Source organism: Monodelphis domestica, chromosome 1 (genome assembly GCF_027887165.1).
Source record: "Monodelphis domestica isolate mMonDom1 chromosome 1, mMonDom1.pri, whole genome shotgun sequence".
NCBI lineage: Eukaryota > Metazoa > Chordata > Mammalia > Didelphimorphia > Didelphidae > Monodelphis > Monodelphis domestica.
In genome coordinates, this window is record NC_077227.1 from 561,918,812 (window position 1) to 561,941,004 (window position 22,193).

At 33.0% G+C, this 22,193-nt stretch overlaps 1 protein-coding gene across 2 annotated transcripts in view; it reads right to left on the reverse strand.

Annotated features, from left to right (window-relative positions):
* Positions 1 to 22,193, reverse strand: part of CSMD1 (CUB and Sushi multiple domains 1) — a 2,624,761-nt gene that overhangs the window by 1,392,828 nt on the left and 1,209,740 nt on the right. For both annotated transcript variants that reach the window (XM_056823354.1, XM_007476228.3), the window contains exon 5: positions 11,991 to 12,198. In XM_056823354.1, coding sequence (XP_056679332.1) covers positions 11,991 to 12,198 — 208 coding nt within the window. The remainder of the gene's footprint in view (positions 1 to 11,990; positions 12,199 to 22,193) is intronic.

The following is a 22,193-nucleotide window of genomic DNA, read 5'->3' on the forward strand; positions in this document are numbered from 1 at the left end:
GAGGCTTGGAGGAGGTTAAGGATTCACAGGGATAGAAATGTGAAAATATTTCATTTCTGTTTTTGAACCTATTGAGTTTGAGATGCCTCCAGGCATTCGCAAAGGCAGTTAGATAAAAGACAGAGGATCTTGTGTGAGGAGGCAGCAAATAGGTCAGTTTGGCTGGAACCTAACATACATAAAATGAAATAATTTATAATAAGACTAGTAGCTACAATAATAAATCTTAATTTATACAATACTATTAGCATAAAACCTGATGGTCATTAGATACCTAGTATAAAAACAATTTTTAGATAGACCCTACAAAACAACTAGTTATAATTTCAGGTAATTCATTTTTTTCTTCTAAAATTATCAGGGTATTTATAATGTGAAGGGAAATTACTAGAAGAGTAACATAAGCATATAGGTAAAAGAAGCTATAGGAATGAAGAGTTGAATTATATGTATAAAAGAAATTTCAGAGAAACTATCAAATGGTATTTGTTATTTATGTACATATATACATAGATATACACATAGACACATGCAGATAGAGAGGAAGAAAAGAGAGAGAGAAACAAAATGTTGTTTAAAGATTATCACTATGGGTGTCTGAGGATTATGGTGCCTATATTATTTTTATTAAAAATAGAGAAATAAAAGGTATTGTGATTTAATTATTCTATATTCATAATACCTGTCAGTCAACCCAGTCAATAAAATTTTATTTAGGGCCTACTAAAGGATTGATTATGTGGGAACAAAAGATAATGAAGAGTGGAAGAGGACACCTAGGAGTTAGAGGGACTGGGAGGATAGTATTTCCCTTGATATCAATAAGCAGGTTAGGAATGGATGGGACTCTCCCTCCTTCCTAACACTGAGAATCATTAATTGTATGAATCTGGATGTCATTTAATTTCTCGGTCTTTAGTTTTCTGTTTTTGAAAACTGAAAGGGTTAAGTAGATGATCTCTGTGTCCTTTCCAGCTCAGGAGCAATATGAATTAATAAATTAAAGAAAAATGAGGGATTATTATTTTTTATCATATCACAATAGAAAATATCAGTTGTTATTTGTGTGGTAGGTATTCGGAAAAGTTGATCTTCTGAAGACCATTATTGTACTATGACTCCATAATCATTTTACATTAGAATTTAAGTGTAGAGTTAGTCAATTATTCATTAAGTGACAACTTGGAAAATATCTCTAGGTGATAATTGGCCACCCAAGGAGGTCTTTGAAGCTCATTTTATTTCTTAGTTTCTCTGAAGATTTGTTTTTGGCTTAAACAAATCACTGATCATTTTAACTCATTTGTGAAATCTTGCTAAGTTAATATTTGCAAAATGAAGAGGTCCCAAACAAATATTTCTATAGCTATGCAATAATATCCCTCACTTTTTAAGAAATAATCTACTTCATTCATCAAATTTTCCAGATAAAAGAATTTAGTACTAAGGAGATCAATTGACTAATTCAAGGTAATTAGGGACTTTGACCTGAGTTTGCTAATTCTTAGTTCATGTTGTTTTCAAAACAACAGTAATAATACCTTTTTTCAGATTAAGCCTAATGGTTTCTATATGATTATTCATAATTTAATAATGAATCTTCACAGAGTCATAAACATAAAACATTCCTTTGGTCCCAGCTAATATTGCATCTTAATTAGCCAAGATATAGAATTATCTATTGAATTGCTGAAATGATCTAGAAAGAGATTCTAGAATTTGTCCTTTTCATCTGTTCCGCTTGATCATTAAATTATCTCTCATATTTAATTTTTTCTTGTTATTACTGGCAGGTATTTTTTCTTTCCTCATATCTCTGTTTTTGCTATTTGGAATTTCTTTTGGAGACTTGTTGGTCACCATATGAATAGCATAAACATCATTCATTCATTTGTTCATTTATCTAAACAAATATTTGTCCACTATGAAACACACAATGCTATATACTGTGTATAGAGGCCCAAAGATGGAATGGTGCCTGCCTTACATTCTATTTAAAGATAACAATATAAACTTATACAAATAAATATACAAGTATCGGAGGGGAAGGTATGTAACATGGCAGTTCAGATCATGCTTCATATAAGAAGTATTTGAAGGAAGTTTAGGAAATTGACAGGCAGCAATGAAGAGGAAGTACATTAGAGGCATGTATAACATCCACGGCAGAGAGATATTTAACAATGCCATATTCAGAAAACAGCAAGCGTTTTGGATGGAATGTAGGTTTTCTGAAGTATAGCAAAGTAAATTAGCTTGAAAAGTCAGGATTGATCCAGACTTTGTATAAAGCCAAACAGGGAAATTTTAATTTTGTCCTAACAGCAACTGGAAGCATAGGAATTTCTCTAATGGGAAACAGATATGGTAAGAGGCAGACTTTATGGATATTAATTTGGCCCTGGTGTAGAAAACAGATCAAACAGAGGAGAAAATGGAGGCAGAAAATTCAAATAAGAGACTATTCCAATAATTCAACTGAGATGTGATGAAGGCCTGAACTAGGTTGGTGATTATATGAATCTAAAGAAGATGGGGTGAGAGATTTGTCAGAGAAATAATCAACAAGACTTGGCAAATGATTATAGAGAGTGAAGAATAGTAAAAAGTCCGATAACTCCAAGTTTGAGAACCTAAATCACCAAAAGGAAGGCAGTACTTTCATCAAAAATAAGAATTAGGAAGAATTGTGGTTTGAGGAAAAAGATAAAGAATTCTGTTTTAAACTTGATTTAATTTCATAATGCCTACCAAACAATTTTATTTTTCCCTTAATTTTCTATGTCCCCTGTCCAGGCCTAATTCCTTTCATCTTATCTTTTAAAGCCTTTTTAGCAAATCTTAGTGGGCCAACTATTTGAAATAAATCTTTCTTCTCTGCTTGTTGCTAACATTGTGAGTTATGTGCCCCCTTCTCTCAAATCATTTCAGTAAGAAAATGTTTGGCTAACTCCACTGCTAAACATTCATCTAATTGAAAGAAAAATTGTAATTACTGGACCATGTTGCAAAAATGTACTAGAAATGGCAATTTTGTATTAAAGTGAGGTATTGATATGAAGCCAACCTTTATAAAATCAGAATGGCTAGGAAAAAAATACATTCTCATCTGATGCACATATAGTCCATTAGGTTTAAATTACTAAACCACTTCACATTTAACATAACACTCGTTTTGGCATATTACATCATTCACTACATTTAGATTGCCTTTACTGTAACCATGGCAACCTGCTTAAAACATAGCTGAGTCGGTAACTTCCCTCCCTGTGAAATGAAAACAAGGACAATCACATAAGTGTAGCTCATCAATTATACAACACGGCATCTTATAAGGCTTGAACGTCCCTCATTATTTATATCCTATCTTTTAAGAAGCATTACTGGTAAATAATGTCCTACTATACAAATTCAATTTTATGTTTTTTTTCATGACAATTACAGTGTGATTGAAGCGATATACATAAAGAAACCAGCATGGATAAAAATCATTTATACAATGATGACAAGAATGTAAAAAAAAAACCTGATTTTAGAGAGACAACAAAACTTTAGTTGGATACAGGAAACTTGTCTTTGATTTGTTGTAATGACCAGGCTTTGCTCCGGAGTGTCTGGATGAAGCACATTTCCCTCTTCTCTGCTGAAAGATAGGGTAATTTGAAACTAAAACAATACAAATGATGTCAGACCTGTTCACTCTTTTGGTTAGTTTCATTCATTTTTGGGGTCACAGATTTTTAAAATTTCCTTTTTAGAAAGGATGAACTCAGCGGTGGAGTCCAGATGGCAGCTTAGAGGTAGCAAAAGTTCAGACCTCCATAAACCCTTCCTCACTGATCAAAAACACAATGCTTAGAGGGGACTGAAAACCAAATCTAACAATAGGACAGAACTAGGGAGCCCTTCTCCTGGACCCATCTTAAAAGGTACACCCCCCAAAAAAAAGTCTGGACTCTGGAACACGCAGTTTTAAGGGGAAAGAAGAAGGAAGGTCCTAGGACCCCTCCCCCACCTACAGCACTGAGCCTTCAGTGGTGACTGGAATCTCTGGGTGGGCAAGGGTGCTAGCCTGGGGGGATAACCTTGCCAGGAAATCTGTGACAGACTCAGGGCTTAGAACACAGAGGCAGTTGGAGGAGAAGCACAAAGTAGCAGCCCTGTTGTAGCCAAAATGCTCCATCTTGCCCCCCACCCTACCCCCCACTCCTTTCTAGAAGTTTTGGCCTCAAGACACAGCCAGCTTTGCAGATCAACTCCACTTCTGGCCTAATCTCATCAATAAGGGTAGATAAGAAGCCTTCCAGAGGACAGGGAAGCTCAAGCTCCAACACCCCTCCCCCACAGATTGATCTGAGAGCCTCACTGACTGAGCTCCAAGGGCAAAGGCTGCAACAGCTACATGCAAAAACCTTGAAAACAGGGCAGGAAGCCCAGCTCCTTTTCAGCTTCTGTTGTCAGCCAGGGAAGATCAGACTACCTGATCAAACAGCAGAACAGAGAAGAAGCCCCTTCAGTACAGAACAGGACAAACTCACAGATCAGCACAAAATAAGAGGAACAAGACTACAGGGAACTACAGGGGAGAAAGAAGGGGAAAATATGAGAAAACAACAGAAAAAGAAAAAAGAAATGACAATTGACACCTTCTATCCAGGAAATGAACAAAGAGCAAATGAAACAGAGGAAGATCAAGGAAGACCAAGCAAAAACACACAAACTCCAGGGAATTGGACACAGGCTTTGGAAGAACTCAAAATATAATTAAATAAACAATTACGAGAGGCTGAAGACAACTGGGAAAAGAATTTAAAAAGCAAAACAAATCATCTGGAAACAGAAAATAGTGTCTTGAAAGCCAAAATAACCAGCTTTAAAACGAGGCAAAGGAGATGAAATATGAGGCAAAGAAGATGAAAGATGATCTCTAAAGAAAATCAGACCAGAAGGAGAAGAATGACCAAAAAGCCAGGGATGAAATTCAGTCTTTAAAAACTAGAATATAACAACTAGAAGCAAAGGACTTCACAAGGCATCAGGAAACTATAAAAATGAAAAAAAAAATGAAAAAAATTGAGGAAAATATGAAACACCACATCCACAAAACAGAAGATTTAGAAAACAGGTCCATGAGAGACAACTTAAGAATCATTGGCTTACTGTAAGATCATTACAAAAGAAAAAGGCTGGACATAATTCTACAGGAAATTATTTAAGAAAACTGCCCCGGCCTTCTAGAGCAAGAGGGAAAAGTAAAGATTGAAAGAATCCACAGATCACCTCCTGTACTTAATCCCCAAATGATAACACATGATAACTACAACCAAGAATCAAGTACTCAGCAAAACTGACTATATTCTTACAGGGGAAAGTATGGTCATTCAATAAAATAGAAGATTTCTAAGCATTTGTGAAGAAAAGTCCAGAACTGAACAGAAAATTTGATGCCTAAACAGAGAACTCAAGAGAATCACCAAAAAGTAATTAAGAAAGAGAAAAACACAACAAAAACAAAAACTGTTTTAAGGGACTCAATAAGTTAAAATGATATGTTTTCCAACAAGAAAAGAAGATATTGGTAACTCTTAAAAATTGTTATTATCACCTGGGTAGCTAGAAGAATTATACTTAGAGAGAACAGTGACAAACTATATAGGATGAAATGCCAAAAATGATACAATGGTCTACTTAAATAATACTAGAGAATCAACTAAAAAGGTAATGGAAATAGTCAACAAGCTTAGCAAAGTACCAGGATACAAAATAACCCCACATAAGTCATCAGCATTTCTATATATTTCCAACACATCTCAGCAGCAAGAATTACAAAGAGAAATTCCATTTAAAATCACCCTAGACAATATAAAATACTTAGGAATCTATCTGTCGAGAAAAACACAGGAATTATATGAACACAACTACAAAACACTCTCCACACAATTAAAACTAGACCTAAACAATTGTAAAACCATTAATTACTCATGGATAGGATGAGCTAACATAATAAAAATGACAATCCTACCCAAAGTAATTTACTTATTTCATGCCATACCAATCCAACTACCAAAAAACTTTTTTACTGGAAAAAAAATAACAAAGTTTATTTGGAAGAACAAAAGATCAAGGATATTCAGGGAAGTAATGAAAAAAAAATAAAGGAAGGTGCCCTTTAAAGCACTAGATCTCCAAATACAGTATAAAGCAGTGGTCATCAAAACAATATGGTGCTGGCTAAGAGACAGAGATGTATCACCTCACATGTAGCATATTGGTTAATATGACAGAAAAAGGAAAATAACTAATGTTGGTGGGGATGTGGCAAAATTGGGACATTAATGCATCACTGGTGGAGTTGTAATTTGATCCAAACATTCTGGAGTGCAATTTGGAACTATGCCAGCAGGATGCTAATAATCTCTCTACTCTTTGATCCAGCCATATCACTACTAGGTTTATACCCAAAAAAGATAATAATGAGAAAGACTTGTACAAAAATATTTATAGTTGCGCTCTTTGTGGTGGCAAAAAATTGGAAAATGAGGGGGTGTCCATTGATTGAGGAAAGGCTGAACAAATTGTGGTATATGTTGGTGATCGAATACTATTGTGCTCAAAGGGATAATAAAGTGGAAGAATTCCATGTGAACTGGAAAGACCTCCAGGAATTGATGCAGAGTGAAAGGAGCAGAACCAGGAGGATATTATATACAGAGACTGATACACTGTGGTAAAATTGAATGTAATGGACTTCTGCATTAGTGACAATGCAGTGTTCCTGAAAAACTCAGAGGTATTTACAAGGAAGAACACTATACACATTCAGAGGAAAAACTGTGGGAGTAGAAACACAGAAGAAAAACAACTGCTTAATTACATGTGTCAAGGAAGATATGATTGGGAATGTAGACTCTAAATGATCATCCTAGTGTAAACATCAACAACATGGAAATAGATTTTGATCAGGGACACATGTTAAACACAGTGGAATTGCAAGTTGACTATGGGAACGAGTAGGGGAAGGGGAGGGAAAGAATATCATTCTTGTAATCAAGAAATAATGTTCTAAATTGACTTATTAAATAAAATTTTCAAAAAATTTGTTTAAAAAGGAAGAGATCAATGAGAGTTTTCTGTCTACATGTATATGTGTATATGCACATTCATAAGTATATAGTGATTGGACATATGATATCATTAATATTGGGAATTAACAGATGAAGAAAACTTCTCCTATACAAGTTGGCTCCTCTTTTAATTTATAATCTTAGAAAGTTGCCTAACAACACTTTGGCAGTATCACATAAATAGGAGTAAGTGTAAGAGGCAAGCTTTGAACCTAGCTCTTGATGTTGAGCTCAGGTCACTATCCATGTATAAACCAAATAATCATTCATGTCTCCCTCAAATAATTGTTGGTACTTTTATTATGTGGAAAGTTCACATTAATTTTTAAACCTTTTGATTTTAAAACTCAATTTGATTTTAGGACTGAAGCTTCAGCTCCTTATTTATTTGTACACATTTTCTCATCTACAAAATGAACTAGAGAAGTTTATGGCAAACCACTTCAGTATCTCTACCAAGAAAACCCCAAATGGGACAACAGAGAGTTAGACATGACTGAAACAATAGAATAGCAGCATCATTTAGAAAAAAAAAATAAAGGGAGAATAGGATATATGTTGGGAAGTGCTTCTTGTGTCAAATAAAAATTTAATATTTTTTGAAAGAAAATTCTCTTTGAAAAATAAAAATAAATCTATTCAGTCTTATTGAATCAGTATAACTTTAGCTTATTGATAGGATTATATGCCTCAGAATGTCAAAAACATTAAAAATATTCATTATTTCTTTATATTTCAAAGACAGATGAACCATTTAAAGTCTTCATTGAAACCAGTATTATGTCAGTATTATTTCTCTGAAAGCCCTGTCAGTAACAAAGAAATGAACTTTTATTTGATGAGCAACAGTATACTTTCCAAAAGGTAAAATCCAGTTTTTTAAATATATCTTTGCAGATTGGAAGGAAACTAATATATCCTATTTTAACTTCTCACTGAAAAGTAATGGAATAAAGAACATGCTATTTTAAAATTGCCACATGACTATAATTATGCACTAAACAGATTAATCATTATCATTAAAAATACCAACTCACTTTTACATTGGGCTTCCAAATTAAAGTTGCTGTCCTATTGTTTTTTAAATAACTTTTTTCATATTAAAATATAAATATATAATATCCTTTTCTTTTTTTTTTGGACATGAAATTTATGCAACTACCTTTCATTGCATGTGTTATTATTTTATGACTATTACTTTACTGATACCATTTAGTATCTTTTGTTCCCCCTCCTACATTACACTCCTTCCTTGTAACACTTCCTTATATAAATATATCTTAAATCCTTTTATTTCTTTAAAGACTGAGCTTAAGTGACTTTTACATGGAGTCCTTCCTGATCCCATCAGACTGTGTCCTTTTCCCTCCAATACTTCCTATCTATTTTGCGCGCGCATGTGTGTGTGTGTGTGTGTGTGTGTGTGTGTGTGTGTGTGTGTGTGGTCTTTTCTGATCACATGGGAGCTCTTTGAAGGAAGGGAGTACTTAATCTGTGTCTTTGTATTCCCAGAATTTAGAATCATTTCTGGCAAGTAGTTGTTGGAATAAAGACAATGCTACTGACACGTTATCATGCAGTCATTGCCTCATAAATCCTTGTTGATTAAATGCCTTTCTGGTGCCCATTTGTAAGACACTGGTGAGAGGTTTGGATATATGCGCTCTGTAATACTGATACAAAATAAAGAAAACTGGCCAGCATAAATGTGAAAACTTTATCCTCTTTATTTCGAACTGAATACATAATCCCATCAAGTTTATCAAGTTCAGAGGAAGAAATATCTTAAGAATTTGAAGGTAGAGGGAGGAAAGAAACAAAATTTTCATCATTTTTCCTTTTCTTTACTCCTTGCAATGTACAAGAGTAGATTTGACATGGTCAACAGAAATGGTTTGCAGCTATATTTGCAGGCACTGGAAATAGGGTTAGGAATTTTTTTGGTCTGGAAAATGACCTTTAAATTCTGTATTTGTCTGTACTTCACAACTGGCCTTCCTAGTACTAGTGTTTGTCAAGTAAGCCTACTTGATACTTCAAGTGACAAACTAAGGATTCAATTTACAACAGTGCTGAGGTAATGTTAGAGGAATAAACAACTTGTGGACCCATTCACATGTAGTCTTCTGATACCATATCCACTGACTCATGTTCTAAAGGCTATCAGGGCTGAAAAGATAAGGAGGAATAACACCACAAGTTCAACGTTAGAAAGGAAATAAAGGATAAAGAAAAGTGTACAAAATACTTGACTCTAGATCATTTCTCTTAGATTCTAGAATGTTCTATTTCAGAAACAAAGGACAATTAAAATAATCTTTCTATCTCCTTTCACTCCCCTTTCAATCACCTGATTCCTCACACTGCTGCCAGAGCACACTCTCTTAAGTATAGATTTTGGCAAGTCATTCCTTTGCACAAAAAACAAAACAAAACAAAACAAAAAAACAACTTCACTGGCCTACTGAGTATTGGCTTACTAAACTCCTACATGGTCAGAGGTCCACAGTTTGGCACTACTTTCAATTTCTATTTTATTCTAATATATCTTCTTTACACATTCTTCTCCAATCAAGCTGGATTATTCTCCTTTTCTCTCATAAATACAAATAAAAAGAAAAAAGAAAAGAGCTGCTTAATACCAACATTATGTTTGTAAGCGTGGGAATGAATATGCTTTGTGATATTTGGTAGCTTAATGCTTATCTTCATTGTTATCTTGTCCTTACAATTTCCTTTCCTTAGAGAAATGAAATCAGATCTTATATATAAATTCTAATGATGACAGAATTTTCTCAAGTATTGCTTGTAATGAGTAAACTTTCATAGCTCTCTGAAAAGTAAGCTAATCTATATTCATCAGTTACTATTATCTCCTTGCTAATGACACCTTTGAAAACATGCTATTTGAAGACAAAAGTTAAGTTTTCATAATTTCATAAAAATGAACATAAAAGAAATATAAGGGACATCAGAGATCATCTAGTCCTAGAATCATAGGATTCGGGGTTAGAAGAAACCTTAGGAATTTTCTATTTCAATCCTTTCATTTTATAGTTGAGGAAAGGAAGGCCCAAAAATGCATAATGCCTTAAACTAGATCTTAGAGAGAATTAGTAGTTCACCCAAGATTAGAGGAAAATTTGGCCTGCAAATATATCTGTATTCTCATATTATATTGTCATCTTTAGAATAGGTAAAAGAAAAAAGTAAATAAATATTTTTCCAAATCTAAAAATAAAAATATCACATGTATTTGACAAGTAAATTGAGAAATTTATGTAATAAGAAATTAGAGTAAATTTTAAAAAGTCATTATAATAAAGTTGATATTTCTGTTTTAAAAGGGAAGATGTAATATCTACTTGCTTAATAACCAAATTCTTAAGTTCCTAAACATCAAAGGTGGTTCAGTAAATTGAATTAATCCATCTCAATTTCATTGATTTTCTCACAATATATGACAGGGCAACTCTAGTGCTTTCACTTTTATATCATATCTTAATGGAAAAGCTCCAAATTTTTTAGATCACTGGAGAGTCAGTCTCTAAGATCACTACAAACATAATGTGTATTTGGACCTTTTGGCAAGTACTTATGGCAAGTGTTTCTCTAGTACTGTGCACAATCACTGCATCTACTTTTTCCTTTGTAGATCAACACATGTCGGAAATACTGTCTACCTCTAGCAATAAGACAAAATAAAATATCTAGTACTCAGGATTTTTCAAGGTAAAACCAAATGAATTAAAGAACTTCTAATTCTAATATCTTCCTGATGATAATAGAATGACCATAATATTTTGCCCCATTTATCTGTATTAATCAAATATTTATGCTTATTACTTGAATGACTCATTTATATAATTTCCAGTTATACACACACCCAGGTGTCCTTTCATTCCAACCATACCAGACTCAGCTATGGAGAAAAAACAATATTTTCAGTTTTACTCTTTATCTGTCCTCTAATTGTGACACCCAGCTTACTCATTCAGAAACTCCTAATTGTCTTCTTTAGGTCTATGAGTTACCAATTTAAGAGACATATAAATTAAAAATTGTAGATTGATGACTACAACTTACTTTGAAGAATTATAGTTTCAATATTGCATCAATCTCTCTAGACAATGTTATATCATACAAAATTAAAGGGGAATTTCCTTTGATACACAAATCAATGTCAAAACTGGTGGAAGGAAGCAATAAATGCAATACCATTTTCCTTTCTGAATATAAATTTGAGACAACTGATGTTTGGCTCACTTGTGTTAATTTGGGCAATCTGATTTTATTTTTGATCTTTCAAAAAATTACTATTGGTAGAGGATTATACTTTACTGTTAGTCTGACAGTTGGATTAGTTTTGATATAACAACTTTTCACTCACAATCCACCCCGATAGCAGTATCATCTGTGTCATCATCTTTATATTCAGAAGGTAATATCTATGGATATATGGACCACGCAAACTCAAGGGGATAAAATCAAAGAAACCAATTCCAGAAATGTCAATTTTCACTTGTTCCTTTCTATCCTCTTTCCTCACTCCCCACCTCATGACTCCCTCAAATGACAGACAACCAATCTCTTCTCTACTGCTTTCAAACTGACAAGGAGTAGAAGGGACAAAGGATTGACAGATGCCAGGAAGCTAATGTGTCAGAGTCTTTGGATTCCATTTCAAGCCTCAAAAACAAGAATAATATCTGCACTGGGCCTTTAAAGTCAATACAATCCATTCACTCTCTTCTTTAATCAATTGTGGATGATGAATTAATTATAAAGCAATAAAAATTCATTATAGAAGTCTAAGAATCTACCTCATTATTTAAATTGCATGATCATAATCCTTCCTGTACTTACCATATTGATGGTGCTTCTGTCCCACTGATCTCTAAGAAATCATAGCCTTCTTCTAGCTGGAAGTCAGTAAAGACCAAAGCAATGGTATCTCCAGGCTCAGCAAGAATGGTCCACGTGCAGTCAGCATTGTTGTCATACTCCGATGGGAAATGAGGGCTAAAAATGGCACCACTTGTCCCTCGCAAAGTTCCACCACAAGCTCCTTCAGCTGATAGGAAGAAAGAAGTAAAATTTATTCAGATTAATTAGAACTCATGTAATTAAAAAAGCTTATAGGGTTTTAAATTCTTCCACTGAGCATTAACAGATCAAAATATTTTAGCTTCACTTATTGCTTCAGAAACTGATGTTGAAATTTCTACATCAGTGGGAAATGCTATTAATTCTTAAAACATGGGAGTAATCTGAGGGTTACTTTATTTGTCACAGATTATTATTGTATGTCTGATTTTGAAGGCTTCTAAGAAGTTGTTGCCTGATCCCCAAAAAGGATTATCTTTGAAATGTCTAACTAGTCGATGCATTTGGTTCTGAAAGAGAAAAACTTGGTTAAAGAATTTTTAAGGTGAATTAATGCTCCAAAAAGAAAAGACATTTGAACATAAAATCCAGGATTCAAAAGAAATTTGGCTCTAGAAAAATGGATCTTAGTAATATCATTATGAAGGAATCAGCAGAAAAAAATTCCTTGGTCTATGGAGATAATCAAGGTTTCTAGAAGTTTATGCCACTGATATTACAAGCTGTTGCGGAATTTAAATAGCTAGAAAAGTTTTAGAAAAGCTAGAGAAGGAAATCCTAGAAAAAGACCTTGTCTATTCTTTATATACAAACTAGCAATGTATAAAGAAGTTTACAGAGAAAGCTGATCATAGGGTGAAGGATTCTTTGACCATAGTGACATACTCCAGAGGAAAATAGAGTATGGGAAAATGAGCACTGAAAAATCAATTTAAATGAGATAGTGTTATTTATTGAAACATGTAACAATGAAGGAGAAGAGGTACTTAATTTGTGTCTGGCTGCAATTTCAAAGGGCTTCTTTGTAGTGTTTGAGATACTGGGAATGATTCCATGACTTATTGTTTAGAAAACCTTGGGCCAATCTGGTACCCTCACAGTGACTATTTTGTTTTGTTTTGTTTTTTGAAAGAGAGTGTCAGATTAGGTAGTGTTTAAAGACTCTTCCAGCTTTACATCAGAAGGTTCCAAGATCCTTATAGGTCCTATTCTTTCTAAGAATGGAAAGGGGCAGAACCTTTTACATTATGAAAAGAGGAAAGCTGAAATTCCAGTTCTCAAAAGCAGCTATAAATTAAGATATAAGTGCAGTCACTTTTTTTACTTCCTCCCACTGTACCTCTGAATTTCTCTTCTAGCCATTCTTTCCCTTATATCTAGTTTTGGAGCCCTATGACTTGACAGAGTGCTTATTTGCCTTAAAGAAAAATTTTCTTACTTAGGGTGCATACTCATACTCATACACACATACTCACCTACATATAACTATTCTTTTATATCAAGATAATATATGTGTATGAATAGATACATAGTGTTTTGTTGTGTGGGTGTATAGTGTTACACATACCAATATAATATTATATAGACAGAATTAAATATTTCTAATATGATTAGTTTTCCTATTAATCTATCTTATTATATGTATTTTGAAACATTTGCTAGAAGAAAGTATCCATATATTTCCCTAAACTGCCAAGGAATCCATGACATTCAAAAATTAGAAGTTAGAGGCCTTAGAACCCCAAAACCTCAAAGGAACTGGGTATGTGTGTGGGTGATGGGAGGGCTTTATGAATTACCATCTGTAAGATGCCCTTATGTATTCTTTTATGTTTGGAGAGGCAGAGAAGGTCCATTAAATATCACTAATTCATAAAATCTCTAAGAAGGGCCTACAGATTTAGAGCAGCCCAAACTTTTCCTAAACAGGAATCTCTTCTTTAAGCATCTTTGAGAAGTGGTCATCCAACATCTGCTAAAGACTTTCAGTAAAAGGGAATGGGAAATTTCCCAGAAATCCAGAAGCTCTTACTTCAATCTGACAAGTTTTGTTTATTGAAACTTTTCAAAAGTTTCCTAACTCATGTTGTTTCTTCCTTCTATAAAATAATGCTATCATTTTTATTAATATCAACAGTACTATGAAGAAACAAGGGTTCAAACAAAAATATTTTCAGATGGTTGAATTAAATCCTTTAAGAGATTATACTAGATTTTGTTTTAATTTTAAGACTTACAAAGCACTTACCTCAATCTTATATAGTTCTCAAAATAATCATGTGAGATTTGTAGCTTTTGCTATAGTTTTTTAAAAAAATATGATTATGTTCAGGTTATTGATAAGTAAATCAAGGTTCAAAAGTTTAACCAATGTTTTTTCTTGTTTTTTTTTCTCCTAGGTCAAAAAACAAGTACATTTTTGGAAATTAAATTCGAATTGAGTTCTTTTCTCATACAGTTCTTTCCATTATGATTTCATGAATTAGAGAGATGAGACTGTCTCATATAATGCCTCTAATGCAGAACTTGAAGTTGAAACTTTTATTTCTAATTCTGCCTTTTATACTTATGAAGTTCATGAGCCTAGGCAAGTCTTACCCTTTCCAAGTTTTGTGTTTCTTCTTCAAAATGGAACTAATAGTATTTGCAAAATTAACTTCACAGTGCTTTTATATGTCTTCAACAAGGTAGAATAGATAAGGAATTTTCCAAACTAAACTGATCACAATGTCAAGAATACATGAATTTAAAACCTGTCTTTGAAATTCACCAGTGGGATACCACTCATTGTCCCAAACAATTCTCTAAGATTATAAATTATTGACTAAGTGTATGATTTAAGATTAGTAAAGTGAATTAGTTATTTGAAGCTCCCTATACCCATGAAATCATAGGTACATCCTCCAAATAGAAGAAACTAATGTGTTATTTTAGCTATTACCTTATATTGTATTGTTATTTTTATTGTTTTCTATGTCACAGGAAAAGTAATGTAACCATTATACCAAACTGCCCACATTCCTATCAAATAAGAATATGTAAATACTTCTATTTTTTCTCAGATTCCACTTTATGAAGTGACTTTATACTTGCCTTCCCAATACCAATGGGAATGTAGTTGTTGATATCAGGCACTGTGGTGAAATCTGTTTTAATGATATTCGGGATTTTATGGGTGGTAAAATTAAATCATACTTAAGATGACTTAATACTGTTTAATACTGGCCATAATGTTGGCAACCATCCATTTACACTAGGGTTATATTATATCATCTTGGTTCACTATCCTCATGGGGCTGAGCAGGCAGTTCAGGAAATGTCAAGGGTCTATGTTGACTATGGTAGAGGTAAATTTCATGTTTTTTCCCTTATCAGGTTCAAACAAACAGTGACATCTGGAAAAAGGAAGAAGAGAAATGTTTGGAATGCCTTATTAAGGCTACAAACATGAAGGTAGGAGATAGGAAATGAGAAGAATGACAATGAAGTCTATTTAAAAAAAGAGAGAAGGGAAGAGGAAGAGGGAGGGAGATAAAGAGAAAGATAGGGCAAGAGAGCAAGAGTGAGAAAGAGAGGCAGAGAGAGACAGAGACAGAGACAGAGGCAAAGAGAGAGAGAGAGAGAGAGAGAAAGAGAGAGAGAGAGAGAAAGAGAGAGAGAGAGAGAGAGAGAGAGAGAGAGAGAGAGAGAGAGAGAGAGAGAGAGAGAGAGAGAGAGAGTAGAGAAGGGAGATACAGTAATTGCTGGCAGGAAATATTATTTTCCTCACATCCAAAGTCACCATTGCGTTTTTATGACAGGAAATACTTCATTGCCTTCTACAGCATTTTAGCAAAATGAGGCATATTTATGATGATGCTAGGCTAAAAACATAAAAGATTTATTGTGACTCTTTCCTCAACTCTTCACATAAAATATTATGTCATATCATAAATGTAATCCAATTGATATAACCATTTAGCATTATACCTAGAGAAGGAAAAAATGTATAGTGCACATGGCACTCATTGACATGAAAAATTAAAAACTGTCCTCTAGCTTGCTACTAAAAAGAAGTTAAAATAAATAAAGGTGGGACTTAAAAGTAGTCTATATCAGGGATCAATCTAAAGGATAAATTTACATCTAAAAATACTTATTTGCCGAATAGAATTTATATTTTAGACTCTCTAGACTTTTATCATGTTCTCTATAAGAAAAAAAAATTCAAGGAGTGGTAACTAATTACTGGGACATCTGATATCAAGCTTTGTTTACTAGAAAGGTACTTTAATTGGTTTCAGATTAGAAGACAAAGAAATCAAGAAAGGAGTTAATTCTCATATCACATTTTGAGGAAGGGGGACATGATTTAAAATAAATAATTTGATCCTTTGGAAGGAAGGAATTTAGCTTCTTAAGTTGGTAGTATTCAGACTTTATATTAAAAGGGTTTTGTATTCTGTGTGTGTGTGTGTGTGTGTGTGAACAAATACTGAGTTTATAATATTTCCTAATGTAATTCACAGAGCAGATGATAGCTTGGCACAGTGAAGGATTGGTTCTAAAGTCAGTTGGGTTCTAAAGATGGGTTCTAAACCCATCTAAAGATGGATTCAATCTAAATTCTGATGCGAACTATTTGTATGATGACCTGGTTCGGACAAATTGTTTAATCTCAGTTTCCTCATCTACAAAAAATATTAATAAGCCTAATATCCCCTACATTACCAAGTGATTGAGGAAATAATTTGACATATATTTATAAATTATTGTCCTAAAGAAATATGTATTATTATAATCTGTTCCAGACATTCATTAGATTGCATACTCATATTTTATGTTTTATAGCTTAATACTTGATGACAATAGTATTATAATAGAGAACCTTAGTTAACATGGAAGGTAAACAGGTAGAAATCAGAATATCTGGGCATTCTATTATAATCTGTAAGGCCTCATACAATATTGGCAGATATTTAGGTAAGTCTTCTATATTAATTAAGAAGTAATAATTTTTCTTTCTGAAAAAGACTGCTTTTTATGATAGAATACAAATGAAATCTGGATTCCACCTAAGAGAAATTTGTTTTAAATCCATCTTGCCTATAAATGTGTTGATTGAAGGATGCATATATTCACATAGGATCACTAGTTTAGTTGGATCAGGAAGGAGCTTTCTAGTTCTAAACACTCATTTTATACATGAAATAAATGAGAAGAAAGTGATTGAAGTAATTTCTTCAAGAACATACAAGTAGTAAGTAGCAGAGTTAAAAATCAAATAGACTGATTGCAATAAAATTTTCTTTGGAAATGTCCTACATTACTCATAAATTCATGTTATATAATAATTTATAAATAGAGATTTCAAAGGTCTTACTGGTTACCTCTCTTCTGGTAACTATTTTAAAGTAACTTTTGTGATGCTAAAAGAAGGCATATTCAGAAGCAAAAGAAAAAAATCACACTTATTTTTAATAACATCTTTATATCTTATCCAGTTACATGAAATAATCATAACATTTTAACTGAAGCCATCAAAACCCAAAGAGTGAAGTGGAAAGAAATCTGGGAATTCAGGGGATACAAGTGTGAAGAAGAGTAGAGAGAAGAAGAGATAAATAGGACATGGAGAAAAGAAAATGAGGGGGACAAAAGAGAGGGAAAGGGAAATTTAACAGAGTTAAAAGTGAAATTTAGAACAGAGGAAGGAATAACTCAGAACAAAATGCCTTGGTTTATATATATATATATATATATATATATATATATGTATAGACATATATACACACATACATATATATGAATATATGTATATAATTATCCAATTTATTCAAGAAGAAATGTTTCACTTAAATTATAGCTACTGCATTGATAATGAACAAAAATTCATTCTGCATTGAGAAAAGAACTTGTAATCCATGCAGGTGAGATAAGCACCAGAAAGTTGGCAATAGAAATTACCTAAATAGCTAAATTGGATTATCTCTCAAAAACTAGATATAATTAATTAAACATGATTTTATATACAAATATACATACATGTATGTATATATACACAAAGTCAAAGCTATATATTTGTAAAAATGATTGAATATCCATATACTGATGCAAAACTTTTGGTAATTTTATAGCCTGCTTTTTCCCATCATTAATTTTTCCTTTTACCTTTAATTGACATGATTTTTATTACTCTAAGCTTATTTTTTCTAATATTAAGAGCCATGTAGCATTTTGTTTATTCTACCTCCACAATATCTCTCATATCTGCTTTAGATCTCTCTGTTCACCTGGCTGCCAACCTAATTAAGAGCCTCATAACCTGTCACCTAGACTTATAAGATTCCAGTAGTTTCCTAATTAGTTTCCTTGATTCCACATTCTTTGCAATGCATCCTCCATACAGCACAGGCCTCACCATGTCACTCTTTGATTTATTTAAGTTTTAGTGGATCCATATTATCTTTAGAATCAAAGGCAATTTCTTCCTTTTGTCATTTAAAGACCTTCACATCCTGGCTCTAACCTACTTTTCTATTTTTTACTCCCTTTAGATCACTTTTGTAGTGAGCCAAATTCTTCTCCTTGTTCTTCACACACAGCATTCAATTTTCCATCTCTGCACATTTGCACAGGTATATACCTGCACATCTCCTACTATCAGTAGATTCCTCCTCACCTTGTGTTCATATTTTCCTGCTTCCCCCAGATGCAAATCCTCAGCCTTCCCTTCCATCTCATTTCATTTACATACCAAAATTTATAATTTAATAATTATTTTTATCTTGCTTCTTATCAATTGACCTTATTGAGCACAGAATGATTCTAAAATTCCTACCTGATGTTCTACTGAATATGGTCTCTTGTTTTGAAACAAACAATTCTATTTATTAAGATATAATAAGTTTTATTATTTTATTCTATTATTCAGCACTCATTACATTCAATCCTATTATTGCAAAACATTTAGCATAGTGCCTGACATAAAAAGCAATATTTAAATGTTATATTATCATTTTAGCATTTTTATTATTAATTAATCTAAGGCAAATGCATTCAAGTTCATATATATTTGTATATACATGTAATACTGGTGAAATCTATGAGATATTGGATTATTCAGTTCCTGTATTCTCCACCATATTTTCAAATATTGTTTTCTCTATAGACTACTATTATAATAAATTCTATTTCCACCATTAACCTTATTAGTCAGCTTCATCAGTGAAGAACTTTCCTACTTAATATTCATATAGAACATTGTACAGTTAACATGTTTTTAAAATGTAAAATTGTGTTTACTAATTTCCTGCAAACATCTTATTCCAAATTTAGATGCTCTGTGATGGCAATGAATAACCCCTTTTTTCTATCTCTTACAATATTTCACCCAGGGTTTATTACACAATCAATCCTTAATGCAAATGAATTGTTTCACAATAAAATTGCTAATTTAATCTAGATGATCTCATCAAATTTTTCATAGATTATATTTCTACATTTTCTGAAATAGACATAAAAATATCTGTGACATAGTAAATACATCTTTTCTTTCTGATCATTTAGATCACAATCCATCCTTTGTCTTTATACTTTGGAATTCTCATTCATGTGTTCCCGTGAATCCTCCAAAAGAGGCTAATCTAACATGCTGTCTAGTTCTCTTAGTAACAGAATTGGCACTCTTGCAGCATCTGGTATCTATCGATTAGTCTTTAATTTCTGTTTATGTCTATTTGACATCTTCAGAATTTTTTGAGGGGGCAGGGGTTAAATATCACACTGAGGACATTTTACATGTGTCCTTTTCTTTAATATTTATTTGTAATACCTGCTACATACTAAAGTATACTTTATATGTCTCTCTTCACTGACCTATGAGGGATTCTCAATTTTGATTATTTAGAGAATATAGAGTATTCCATGATTCATAGCCACATCTCATCATAAGATGGATTGGTATTAAGTTTTGCTTTTGTTACCTGGACTGTTAAAAGTGCTACACAACTACCCAATTATAAAACAGTTGATTTCTTACTTTCAGTTGACTCTGGTTCTGGTTCATTCTTCATTTGCTTTGTCTTCTGAAATATGTGTTCTATCAGCAGTATAAAATGGTGATCTATCTCTGAGCATTCTTTATATAATTGACTGGAGTCTGGATATGACAGCCAAATTCTTTTCAGTCAATACGACATAATAGGTGAAATGTCTTCTACCAACTAGAGTATCTAAGTAATCTCACCATTTTCAGGGATCCTCTCATTCATTTGCTGTCTGAACTGGACATCCTTCATGTCAGTAGCAACCATCTTTGGTAAGCACACGTCTCTCTAATCCATTCTCTTTTTAATATCAATAATCATAAGATCTTTGAAGAAGATTGTCTTTATTCCATCTTTTAAGGCATTTATTATTTTTATCTTTCAAATAGTTTATTATATATGAGATATACATATCAATTATTACTATGTTCATTTCACAGATGATGAAACTAAGGAAGATACGAATTAAGTGACTTTTTCAGCATCACACACCTAGTACCTAAGGTCAAATTGGAGTTTTCTGACTCAGACCCAGTGCTTTTATCCAGTGTTTTATTCACTGTAAAATCTAATTACCTCTGATATAAATTAAGGATATTGTTCATGTTCTCCAATAGTCTATCAGGACATTGGGTACAGGAGAAAGGCTCATTTAAAAAAAAAAAACTCTTACCTTCCATCTTGGAATCAATACTGTGTATTGGCTCCAAGGCAGAAGAGTGGTAAGGACTAGGCAATGGGGGTTAAGTGACTTGCCTAGGGTCACACAGCTAAGAAGTTCTTGAGACCAGATTTGAACATAGGACCTCCTGTCTCTGGGCCTGACTCTCAATCCACTAAGCTACCCAGCTGCCCCTTGAAAGGCTCATTTTTAAAAGATATATTTTTACATGATAATCATCCCCTATTTCTTCACAAAGTATGGTTCCCAGTTCTGTAAATATCTGAATCGTTCCTCTACATATTCTCTTTTTTTTTTACCATCTCTAAGAATGGAGACTTTACTTCAGTATGAAAAATAGTGAACTTTATGGATAATATAATTTAGTTCTTCCATTTCCAAACTTTCTTGCTTTTCTACATTGTGGCTATATGTAATATAGTTGTAAAAAGTCAGGATTTGGATTTGGAAAGATATGGGTTGAGCAGAACATGATCTGTCTGAGCGTTAGTGAATTCATTTGTAAAACTTAGATAATGATGATGATACATAAGACTTTGACATACATAAAGAAAACATTTGGTAAAATGTGAAAAATGTGCTTAAAGAACTATAATTATAGTAAAATTATTTATAATGTTCTGCAAAAAGATACTAAAACTAACTTATATTGGAATATTCAACTTGGACGAAATCATAAAATTTTAGAGTTGGAAGGTATCTCAGTAACTTTTAAGTTTAATTCATTTTGCTGAAAAGAATGTCCTCTATGATACTCAATTCATAGATGACCATCATGCCCCTGCTTAAAGACAAATTCAATCTATTTTCACTAACAATTGCTAAAAACTTTCTTCTTGAAGAGCACTGTGCTTAGTACTATATGAGATAGGAAGATTAAATAAGACAGTCTAACAGCTTTGGCAAAGACATGATGAGTGCAGAGCTTTTTCCAGAGCCCGGGGACATTTCTTGCATGTCCTACCCCTCTGTCCAGCTGCCCAAAGTAAGCACTGATAATCTGGGGTTCACAAACAACTTGAATTTGCCCTCTGGGCACCTGAACTCAGTAAAGATTTGCCAAAGCGGCTAGAACAACTCATGAAATAGAAGGGTATGACATAGGGACAAATTAAACTTAAATGGGGTAATTGCACAAAAAAACAAAGCAACATTTAAGAGGAAACTATTTTGTGATGGGGATCAAAGAAGTCACCACGAGGAAGATGAGGTTTTTGTTGTGAGAAGATGCTATAGATAGGGATGAGATTTTGAATCTTTGCTTCATCCTGGTATGTTAATTGAGTTATCTCAAATAATCAACAATTTAAAAAAAGAATTTGAAGTCTCAAATTTTATATCAACTTTCCTTTAAAGTTGTCATTCTAATCAGATTTCACTTCTATTTCGTCATTGTATAGTTAGCCAAAAAAAAATGTGCTTAAAGCCAACACAGTCTAAAATGCTTTGACTTAATTTAAAGCTGGGATTCAT